The following is a 12,340-nucleotide window of genomic DNA, read 5'->3' as shown; positions in this document are numbered from 1 at the left end:
TTGGAAACAAGCTTTTTAATTAATACTTTTAATTGATGTCCTCTGGGTCCACATTGTACATTTTGTTGTATCGGTTTGTTACCCAAAATAAATTCAATTCAAAAAGTACGAGTGGGTGAGGTGTGCTACTGTTAACCCTGTGTGTCTGTTATTTCAGTTAGAGTATAAGCATGTCAGCATCCCAAAAGCCACCCTTTTCCCTATATAGTGCACTACACTTGACCAGGGCCCATAGCGCTCTGGTCAAAAGTAGAGCAATATAAATGGAACAGGATGACATATGGGATGCAGTCCATGTTTCTGTCTATTTCAGAGTAATGGTGCTGGACCTGTGCTGTTTATACAGGAGCTGGGAGGCACTAAGGACTTGGACCACTGTCCAGTTTCCAGTGCCAGTACAGGCTATCATTGGACCACTGTCCAGTTTCCAGTGCCAGTACAGGCTGTCATTGGACCACTGTCCAGTTTCCAGTGCCAGTACAGATTGTCATTGGACCACTGTCCAGTTTCCAGTGCCAGTACAGTCTGTCATTGGACCACTGTCCAGTTTCCAGTGCCAGTGCAGGCTATCATTGGACCACTGTCCAGTTTCCAGTGCCAGTACAGGCTGTCATTGGACCACTGTCCAGTTTCCAGTGCCAGTACAGGCTGTCATTGGACCACTGTCCAGTTTCCAGTGCCAGTACAGGCTATCATTGGACCACTGTCCAGTTTCCAGTGCCAGTACAGGCTGTCATTGGACCACTGTCCAGTTTCCAGTGCCAGTACAGGCTATCATTGGACCACTGTCCAGTTTCCAGTGCCAGTACAGGCTATCATTGGACCACTGTCCAGTTTCCAGTGCCAGTACAGGCTGTCATTGGACCACTGTCCAGTTTCCAGTGCCAGGTCTGGACTCACCCACGTACCCTGCCAGGCTGTGTGTGTGCGCATGTCCGAACTGGACTGATATGTACTTACCCACGTACCCCGCCAGGCTCTCCTTCCTCTCATCCAGGGGGTCTTGGAAGTCTGCGTTTAGAGGAACCACGGTACCCTGGTTGGTATGCATCACTACTGTCCCGTTCCACTCATACGCCCCCACAGCACCCAGCATCACACCCTCCTACGAAAGAGAGAATTCATGAATTAATGAATTAATTACTTTATTTAACAAATGTAAAATACATACTGAGTAGCCACACATGTGAGTACAACAATAAAGTCAGATACAAACTCAATAAAGTCAGATAAGACAACTTATTTCCATTGTGGTCCTCGTTATTAGACAGGCAACAGAATGACAAGCGCATAGAGATACAAGGCAGCTCATCTCCTATCTTTGTAATGGCGTCTTCTGTGACAGCATTGGCAGCGCCATTGAGGGCCTCTATCCAACTCTATGGGACAGCTATGCTACAGCACAGGAAACATGAAGAGATCCCACAGGAAGTGGAAAAGTCTCAGTGGAGTAGAGCTAAATGGGACCAGAGTCACAATGCACCGTGTCAAGAAGACTGTTTTGGTAGATACAGGAAGACAGGGTAAAGTATTTCACAAGAGGGAGAAGTTCTTCAAGTATGAGTGAGACTGGGGTTGGACACAGGGCTTACGATAAGTGCCATGGGATCTTCAGTGACCACAGAGATTCAGGACACTCGCTTAACATCCCATCTGAAAGACAGCACCCTACACAGGGCACCGTCCCCAACCACTGCCCTGGGGAATTGGGATATTTTTTTTAGACCAGAGGAAAGACTGCCTCCTACTGGCCCTCCAACACAACTTCCAGCAGCATCTGGTCTCCCATCCAGGGACCAACCCTGCTTAGCTTCAGAGGAAAGCCAGCAGTGGGATGCAGGGTGGTATGCTGCTGGCCCTGTATGTCTGGGTTTACAAACATTGTGTAAGTGATATGAGGTATGGGAGGAGAATGCAGGGGAGGAAAGGGCAACGGCCCTGATACAGCTTCAGCTGGGAGTGACGGTGTTTATACTAGGTGACGTAGGAGGAGGGGGAGAGAGAGACAGAGACAGGGAGGAAGAGAGAGAGAGAGAGAGAGAGAGAGAGAGAGAGAGAGAGAGAGAGAGAAAGAGACAGGGGGAGACAGAGGGAGATAGAGCCAGAGGGAGAAAAAAAGAGAGCGAGAGAGCGACGCTGACTTAGGAGGACTGGAGGAGAGCATGTTTGCTCACATGAATGCACCCACAGTTTGGACATCCTCTCACACTCTGATGAATGCACCCACAGTTTGGACATCCTCTCACACTCTGATGAATGTACCCACAGTTTAGACATCCTCTCACTGAAAATACATATATTTTTAGTTCTTCCCTCTTTTCCTTACGTCTCCAGAACATTTGTTGGATCACAGTGAAACAGGGATAGATGAGATGGTGAATGACAGATAACACAACACACACCATCGTTCTGTACTGTGTCTGACTGGGGGCAATCAGTGGGCAGTCACACATTCACAAACATGTGATCTCCTATAAATTGATCCCCATGGTAATATGCTGCACCCTTTAGCCCAGTTGACAAGTAGGAGTTAATACACTATAAAATAAAATATTTTGAAATATATCTTTTTTAAATAAATTCTTGCCTCCGGGTGTTTTGGTTTTTGGGAAAGAAGAGTTGCATATTTTAAACCCCTTTTTCTTTTAACAGTGTAGGACAGTGGAGAGCAGTGGAGAACAGTGGAGAACAGTGGAGAACAGTGGAGAACAGTGTAGGACAGTGTAGGACAGTGGAGAACAGTGTAGAACAGTGGAGAACAGTGGAGAACAGTGGAGAACAGTGTAGAACAGTGGAGAACAGTGGAGAACAGTGGAGAACAGTGGAGGACAGTGGAGAACAGTGTAGGACAGTGTAGGACAGTGGAGAACAGTGGAGAACAGTGGAGAACAGTGGAGAACAGTGTAGGACAGTGGAGAGCAGGGGTGGAAACAGGAGAAGAGGTGCGGGCACTGAAACTATCCTGGATTACAGTTAGGGTTAGTATGAGTTAGTTAGTAAGACAGGAAAGGAATGCAGAGATAGAAGCAGACTTACTTTAGAGGTGTGGGCACTAAATCCAGCCTGGGACATCTCCATCTCAAAAGACGAGGTGTAGTTACCTGACGTTGCTGTAGAAAGGACATTCACATTGATCGGTTATTACATTATGACATGGTCTTGTTATCACAATGGGTATTAAAGACCATGTAGAGATGATATGAATCTGGTCAATTTCTCGGATCAATTTCACCAGTATTTAGGCCTGTAGAGAGGAGGAAATCTAGTGTAGAGGTTAGCATTGCTACTGCCTTCCTGAGGCTTCAAGTACTGTCGCCCTAACCTAGAAATGCCTTGGCTTTTTGGTTCAGTAGCATTGACGGTGCTTATTGAATGATGATGTGTTATAGTGAGTAGGTGAGAATAAACACTGCCATTTTTAGCACCGAGTTCAAACATAGAACGTGATTAATGAGGGAGTCATCCTACCCTCCAAGGCAAAGATCCTGCTGCCCAGGGCGTCTACGATGTTCAGCAAGGCAAACTCATCCGACACGTTGAAGAAGTGATCGCCCACAGGATCGCTGGAGATCGACTGGATCTCCTCAATGAATTTCTTCACCTCCTTGATGCTTCTGTTGTTCCTGTTGTAATCACCAAGCACCTAAAAATATATATTTATGTTTCATTTATTTAAACCTTTATTTATCCTGGTAAGTCCTTTATATTTTCAATGACGATATCAAGTCTGAGAAACAGTACTTAATATATACTGAGTATACAAAACATTAAGAACACCTGCTCTTTCCATGACATAGACTGACAAGGTGAATCCAGGTGAAATCTATGATCCCTTATTTCAGTGTAGATGAAGGGAAGGAGGCAGGTTAAAGAAGGACTTCTTAGCCTTGAGACAATTGAGACATGGATTGTGTATGTGTGCCAATCAGAGTGAATGGGCAAGACAAAATATTTAAGTGTCTTGAAACGAGGTATGGTATTTTTATTTATTTAACCTTTATTTAACTAGGCAAGTCAGTTAAGAACAAATTCTTATTTACAATGACGGCCTACACCGGCCAAACCCGGCCAACGCTGGGCCAATTGTGTGCCGCCCTATGGGACTTCCAATCACGACTGGTTGTGATACAGTCTGGATTCAAACCAGGGTGTATGTAGTGATGCCTTTAGCACTGAGATGCAGTGCCTTAGACCCCTGCGCTAGGGAGCCCATTCAGGAGCCCACTCGGGTAAAAGGTGCCAGTCGTACCGGTTTGTGTCAAGAACTGCAACGCTGCTGTTTTTCACGCTCAACAGTCAGTCTCCTGTGTGTATCAAGAATGGCCCACCACCCAAAGGACATCCAGCCAACTTGACACAACTGTGGGAAGCATTGGAGTCAACATGGGCCAGAATTCCTGTGGAACACTTGTAGAGTCCATGCCCTGATGAACTGAGGCTGTTCTGAGGGCAAAAGGAGGGGGGTGCTAGTCAATATTAGGAAGGTGTTCATAATGTTTGGTATATACTCAGTGTACAGAATGTGGTTCATTTAAGAAACAGGACTTGAACCCATAACCCTGGTCCTGCCTCGGCTGGAAAATTCCCAGTTAGAGGATTACCGTCCTGCTTATTCTCTTCTGATTCCAAGAAGCCTCCAACCAGGATTTCTGGAAAACCTGGGCATTTTGGGAAAGTTTTGCAACCCTTATCCTGCCTGCACCAAGCTAGCGGACCATCTAAACTAGGTGATGGATGGTGTGTTTATTTGAAGTATGTCAAAGGACCTGGATGTGTGCTTGTCCTGACTACAAGGTCTGTTACAGCTCTGTTCTCACTGAGGTGAGGAATAAGATGGATGAGGTATTGTGGTTATTGAGGTACTATGGCCTTACACTTTTGAGATGACCTCATACTCACAGCGATACCGAACCTCTCGATATCGTCCTCCTCACATTCTTTGATGACCTCGTCGAGGTTAAAAAAGTCATGTGACTCTCCGTCCGTCACAATTATCATGACCTTCTTGACCCCCGGCCGTGCCCCTCGCTCCACAGTGAAGGCCTCTTTCCTGAAGGGACAACAGGGTCAATCAGAGGTCAAATGTCAAAGGTCATGGCATAAGTAGTGACATCCCCGTGATCATGAGATGTGGAAAATAGCATTTTACATCAGATCTAGTACAACAACGGAAAGAGTGTGTTTCCGCGTTCAGGACACACAAACCATTAGGCATTAGACTATTTTATTTAATTCTATCTCTATGACGCAAACACCCATTAATTCTAGACATTAAGAGAGAGCAACACCTTGAAAATACTTCATTAATTTTCACTCACTTCACACACAGTACAAGAAATAGACATGCTTAATTAACTGATTGGAACATTCAACTCAACTGAACTCAATTCAATTAAGTCGAATTGTAGTAAATTGAGCAGGACTAAACTGGACCAGACACCCCTGGTTTACTGTTGTACTGTACCTTGCGGTGTCAATTCCCAGGGCGGTCATAGTCTTGAAACCTGTTTGCTGGGGAAGTTTCGCCACTTTGGCCAGGAGGGATTGAGTGGTATCAAACTGGCTGAGGTTGACATTGTGAGTGACTTCCTCTCCATACGACACAATGCCCACCTGGAACAGAAATCTTATATTCAGGCAGGCGGACACTCACTCAAATACTCATCTCATCTTACTCACTCTCTTCCCTTCAACCTCCTTTACCCTCATCTCACTCTCTCCAATTCAACCTCCTTTACCCTCATCTCACTTTCCTCCCTTCATCCTCCTTTACCCTCATCTCACTCTCTCCAATTCAACCTCCTTTACCCTCATCTCACTCTCTCCAATTCAACCTCCTTTACCCTCATTTCACTCTCTCCAATTCAACCTCCTTTACCCTCATCTCACTCTCTTCCCTTCAACCTCCTTTACCCTCATCTCACTTTCCTCCCTTCATCCTCCTTTACCCTCATTTCACTCTCTCCAATTCAACCTCCTTTACCCTCATCTCACTCTCTTCCCTTCAACCTCCTTTACCCTCATTTCACTCTCTCCAATTCAACCTCCTTTACCCTCATCTCACTCTCTTCCCTTCAACCTCCTTTACCCACATCTCACTCTCTCCAATTCAGCCTCCTTTACCCTCATCTCACTCTCTTCCCTTCAACCTCCTTTACCCACATCTCACTCTCTCCAATTCCCTCTTTTCTAGCTGTCCCTTCCTGTGACACACTCCAATGCTCCGAGACAGTCTGGTAAGAGAGGATATGTGGTTTGGTCTGGTGATTCTAATGTGATGTCATTCTCTTTATAAAGCAGGGAGGATACTTATCCAGCTATGGAATATGTGATCTACAAAGGGAGAACTTCATAGGACAATATTTTCCAGCGCCACACAGAGGAAAATGGTTATTTCACCATTAAACTAAACCACCGTGAACCAGCTCCTCTCCAGGGTCCGGGGTATTCTGAAGAAGAATCTCGACATAATGCCCTTGGACATTAAACTAATAACAGTATGGATGATGATTTAACAGTGGTTATTGTGAGACTAATGAACAATGACTGTAATGAATAGACGATCACAATAATCATAGAAAGCAAGACGGTGACATATTATGCTGTTAAATAATGAGAAGATAGTGAATTGCATCAGTAGAATGTGACGACCCAGTTTATCAGTAGACTGTGACGACCCAGTTTATCAGTAGAATGTGACGACCCAGTTTATCAGTAGACTGTGACGACCCAGTTTATCAGTAGAACGTGACGACCCAGTTTATCAGTAGAACGTGACGACCCAGTTTATCAGTAGACTGTGACGACCCAGTTTATCAGTAGACTGTGACGACCCAGTTTATCAGTAGAATGTGACGACCCAGTTTATCAGTAGAACGTGACGACCCAGTTTATCAGTAGACTGTGACGACCCAGTTTATCAGTAGAACGTGACGACCCAGTTTATCAGTAGACTGTGATGACCCAGTTTATCAGTAGAACGTGACGACCCAGTTTATCAGTAGAACGTGACGACCCAGTTTATCAGTAGAATGTGACGACCCAGTTTATCAGTAGAATGTGACGACCCAGTTTATCAGTAGACTGTGACGACCCAGTTTATCAGTAGACTGTGACGACCCAGTTTATCAGTAGACTGTGACGACCCAGTTTATCAGTAGAATGTGACGACCCAGTTTATCAGTAGACTGTGATGACCCAGTTTATCAGTAGACTGTGACGACCCAGTTTATCAGTAGACTGTGACGACCCAGTTTATCAGTAGAATGTGACGACCCACTTCATCAGTAGAACGTGACGACCCAGTTTATCAGTAGACTGTGACGACCCAGTTTATCAGTAGACTGTGACGACCCAGTTTATCAGTAGAATGTGACGACCCAGTTTATCAGTAGACTGTGACGACCCAGTTTATCAGTAGACTGTGACGACCCAGTTTATCAGTAGAACGTGACGACCCAGTTTATCAGTAGACTGTGACGACCCAGTTTATCAGTAGAACGTGACGACCCAGTTTATCAGTAGACTGTGACGACCCAGTTTATCAGTAGAACGTGACGACCCAGTTTATCAGTAGACTGTGACGACCCAGTTTATCAGTAGAACGTGACGACCCAGTTTATCAGTAGACTCTGACGACCCAGTTTATCAGTAGAATGTGACGACCCAGTTTATCAGTAGACTCTGACGACCCAGTTTATCAGTAGAACGTGACGACCCAGTTTATCAGTAGAATGTGACGACCCAGTTTATCAGTAGACTGTGACGACCCAGTTTATCAGTAGAACGTGACGACCCAGTTTATCAGTAGAATGTGACGACCCAGTTTATCAGTAGACTGTGACGACCCAGTTTATCAGTAGAATGTGACGACCCAGTTTATCAGTAGACTCTGACGACCCTGTTTATCAGTAGACTGTGACGACCCAGTTTATCAGTAGACTGTGACGACCCAGTTTATCAGTAGAATGTGACGACCCAGTTTATCAGTAGACTGTGACGACCCAGTTTATCAGTAGACTGTGACGACCCAGTTTATCAGTAGAATGTGACGACCCAGTTTATCAGTAGACTGTGACGACCCAGTTTATCAGTAGAACGTGACGACCCAGTTTATCAGTAGACTGTGACGACCCAGTTTATCAGTAGAACGTGACGACCCAGTTTATCAGTAGACTCTGACGACCCAGTTTATCAGTAGAATGTGACGACCCAGTTTATCAGTAGACTCTGACGACCCAGTTTATCAGTAGAACGTGACGACCCAGTTTATCAGTAGAATGTGACGACCCAGTTTATCAGTAGACTGTGACGACCCAGTTTATCAGTAGAACGTGACGACCCAGTTTATCAGTAGAATGTGACGACCCAGTTTATCAGTAGACTGTGACGACCCAGTTTATCAGTAGAACGTGACGACCCAGTTTATCAGTAGACTGTGACGACCCAGTTTATCAGTAGAACGTGATGACCCAGTTTATCACTAGACTCTGACGACCCAGTTTATCAGTAGAATGTGACGACCCAGTTTATCAGTAGACTCTGACGACCCAGTTTATCAGTAGAACGTGACGACCCAGTTTATCAGTAGAATGTGACGACCCAGTTTATCAGTAGACTGTGACGACCCAGTTTATCAGTAGAACGTGACGACCCAGTTTATCAGTAGAATGTGACGACCCAGTTTATCAGTAGACTGTGACGACCCAGTTTATCAGTAGAACGTGACGACCCAGTTTATCAGTAGAATGTGACGACCCAGTTTATCAGTAGACTGTGACGACCCAGTTTATCAGTAGAATGTGATGACCCAGTTTATCAGTAGAATGTGACGACCCAGTTTATCAGTAGAATGTGACGACCCAGTTTATCAGTAGAATGTGACGACCCAGTTTATCAGTAGACTGTGACGACCCAGTTTATCAGTAGACTGTGACGACCCAGTTTATCAGTAGAATGTGACGACCCAGTTTATCAGTAGACTGTGACGACCCAGTTTATCAGTAGACTGTGACGACCCAGTTTATCAGTAGACTGTGACGACCCAGTTTATCAGTAGAACGTGACGACCCAGTTTATCAGTAGACTGTGACGACCCAGTTTATCAGTAGACTGTGACGACCCAGTTTATCAGTAGAATGTGACGACCCAGTTTATCAGTAGACTGTGGCGACCCAGTTTATTAGTAAAATATGATGACCCAGTTTAATGAAGGTTAATGAGCTGGTTGTTTCTTTATATCCTCTCTATTTCCTTCCTCTATCCTCTATCCCAACCTTCTATTCCTCTATTCTCCATTCTATCCTCTATCCCAACCTTCTATCCCTCTATTCTATCCTCTATCCCAACCTTCTATCCCTCTATTCTCTATTCTCTATTCTCCATTCTATCCTCTATCCCAACCTTCTATTCCTCTATTCTCCATTCTATCCTCTATCCCAACCTTCTATTCCTCTATTCTCCATTCTATCCTCTATCCCAACCTTTTATTCCTCTATTCTCCATTCTATTCTCTATACCAACCTTCTATTCCTCTATTCTCCATTCTATTCTCTATCCCAACCTTCTATTCCTCCATTGTCCATTCTATCCTCTATCCCAACCTTCTATTCCTCCATTGTCCATTCTATCCTCTATCCCAACCTTCTATTCCTCCATTGTCCATTCTATCCTCTATCCCAACCTTCTATTCCTCTATTCTCTCCTCTATCCTCTATCCCAACCTTCTATTCCTCTATTCTCTCCTCTATCCTCTATCCCAACATTCTTTTCCTCTATTCTCCATTGTATCCTCTATCCTAACCTTCTATCCCTCTGTTCTCTATTCTATCCTCTATCCTCTATCCTAACCTTCTATCCCTCTATTCTATATTATACCCTCTATCCCAACCTTCTATTCCTCTATTCTTTACTTTATTCCTCTATCCTAACCTTCTATCCCTCTCTCATTCATGGGCCAGAGTAGTTGATACTGGGTTCTTAAAGGGATCTTTGATGAAAAGGTTCTACCTGTCTGGAACCATAAATGGTTCTTCTACAGGGACAAAGTGGATCTTCATCTAAGGTGTTACCCATGTTTTTTTTGTGTGCTGAAAAGAGAAATCACCTGGGACAGTTTAGCTCCAATTTCGATATTCTTCAGAAACTTGACCAGGAATTCAATGATGCTGGTCCAGGGCCAGATACTGTTGGAGCCATCAAGAACCATGACAATGTCAAGCTCTTTGGCACACTCTGCAACACAAGAGGGGTTCAAATAATGGGGTGGTTATTATTGGTGTAACACAACCAGTATACAGTATCACATATCACATACAATGTAGAAGTCAGTTAAAGAAGATTACATGTGTGTTTTGTACATTATTGTTTAAACTATAGTTGACAATTGACAACAGTTTTGACAATAAATGCATTAAATAGTTGGTTTGTGCTGTGAAGAGAGGTGGAGGGAGGAGGAGAGAGGTGGAGAGAGGAGGAGAGAGGTGGAGAGAGGAGGAGAGAGGTGGAGAGAGGTGGAGAGAGGAGGAGAGAGGAGGAGAGAGGAGGAGAGAGGTGGAGAGAGGAGGAGAGAGGTGGAGAGAGGAGGAGAGAGGAGGAGAGAGGTGGAGAGAGGAGGAGAGAGGTGGAGAGAGGAGGAGAGAGGAGGAGAGAGGTGGAGAGAGGTGGAGAGAGGGAGAATGCTACAACACAGCCCTCCCATCTAGTCCCTCTGAGACCTGTAAAAATATATATTTTTAAAGTAATGTAATGGACATGCCTTTTAAGTGGTATGCTGGTATGGATATTGAAACACATTCACAGGCTACATTAGAACCCACTTAGAATTCATGTCCAATACTGTGCCTAAAACTACAGAGTGGTGAGGAGCTGTGGAGTTCACTGTACTGTTTACCTTCACTCACTGATCCCTCAGTGTGGAGAGAAGACAGAGATGACAACTCACTAAACTCGGTCCTAACTTGGGCATGCATGGGAGAGTTGAGAGACTGGACAGTAGTTTACGCTAAGCGGAATGTTCTTATGTACACAAGTGATGTCTCTCTCTGGCCACGTGGCTCTGAGGTGTGGGAATGGAGAGATGCTCAGAGAGGAATGGAGAGTGTTAGGGCGGGGTGGAGAGAGATGGTAAGTAGAGGTTTGAGGGATAGTGTTTCTCTGGTCTGTGTTTTATTTATATTTTTTTATTGAACCTTTATTTAATTAGGCAAGTCAGTTAAAAACTAATTCTTATTTACAATGACGGCCTACCAAAAGGAAAAAGGCCTCCTGCGAGGATGGTGGCCTGGGATTAAAAAAATAAATAAAATAAATACAATATAAATATAGAACAAAACACACATCACAACGAGACACAACACTACATAAAGAGAGACCTAAGACAACAACATAACAGCAAAACATGACAACACAGCATGGTAGCAACACAACATGACAACAACATTAAAATGTGTTCTGTGTTCTGTGTCTTGGGGTGGAGGGATGTTGAGAGGAATGGGGGTGTAGCAGCAAGGTTGCTCAAGATTGACTTCGATATTAGACGTCCATCCATGTCCTAAGGACATTGGGAAATGGCTTCAAAACCCGCCACTAGGGGCAGCGTTGAGCGCGATGTAATTACCAACAAGTAGGCTTGGGTTTTGCTAGGGTGCTGTGGATCAGGATGGCGGATGGGCGTAAGCCGCGAACTCTGGCTCCGAGGGTCATGTGTTTAATAACCCTAACCCAATCCCAAACCTTAACCATTAACTTAACCAATTGGAATGGATGCCTAAACTTAACAGTGTAGTTGTTTCTGTGTGTAAAGGGAGGAGTGTGAGGGGTACTGTCGTCGAGCTAGAGTTATAGGGTGAACTTGTACCTTGCACAGCCGGGGCGATGGAGTTGAGCACCTGGAAGGTTGAGCTGACGTTGGTACAGACCCCAGAGATGTACGTCTGCTGACCACACATGTAGCCGTACTGTGGACCACAGGCCTGGAAGACAAGAGCACACACGTGCGCACACACACACTTGTCACGGCGAGATCTGAAACAGGGTTTGCCACAGGAAAAACCTTAACTCTTAGCCCAATAGGAAATGTCCTCTGGGCCGAGAGTGGCACTGATTTTGAAGTCACAGGCAGGGCTAGTTCATCATGAGACTGTGACTGCTACACACGCACTCATGCACACAAACACACACACACCGGGTTAAGGTGTTTCATTTGGACTCAAAGTAACTGTCTCTTTGAAGTACATGATCTGATTGGTTAAGACTCTCAATTCAACAGTCCTTATATGAGCAGTGAGGTATAAGCCCAGTAAAAAGGCAGAGGGGAAAGTTCTGGTCAGACCTGGGCCTT

At 44.8% G+C, this 12,340-nt stretch overlaps 1 protein-coding gene across 2 annotated transcripts in view; it reads right to left on the bottom strand.

Annotated features, from left to right (window-relative positions):
- itga1 (integrin, alpha 1) overlaps positions 1 to 12,340 on the bottom strand; it is a 94,913-nt gene that overhangs the window by 25,988 nt on the left and 56,585 nt on the right. For both annotated transcript variants that reach the window (XM_014138709.3, XM_014138710.3), the window contains exons 5-11: positions 11,858 to 11,972; positions 10,106 to 10,233; positions 5,465 to 5,613; positions 4,900 to 5,050; positions 3,469 to 3,643; positions 3,037 to 3,110; positions 961 to 1,105 (exon numbers count right to left, since the gene is read on the bottom strand). In XM_014138709.3, the coding sequence (XP_013994184.3) occupies positions 961 to 1,105; positions 3,037 to 3,110; positions 3,469 to 3,643; positions 4,900 to 5,050; positions 5,465 to 5,613; positions 10,106 to 10,233; positions 11,858 to 11,972 (937 nt within the window). The remainder of the gene's footprint in view (positions 1 to 960; positions 1,106 to 3,036; positions 3,111 to 3,468; positions 3,644 to 4,899; positions 5,051 to 5,464; positions 5,614 to 10,105; positions 10,234 to 11,857; positions 11,973 to 12,340) is intronic.

Source organism: Salmo salar, chromosome 13 (genome assembly GCF_965601325.2).
Source record: "Salmo salar chromosome 13, fSalSal1, whole genome shotgun sequence".
Taxonomy (NCBI): domain Eukaryota; kingdom Metazoa; phylum Chordata; class Actinopteri; order Salmoniformes; family Salmonidae; genus Salmo; species Salmo salar.
The sequence above is the reverse complement of the archived record's forward strand: the minus strand, read 5'-3'. Positions and strand labels throughout refer to the sequence as shown.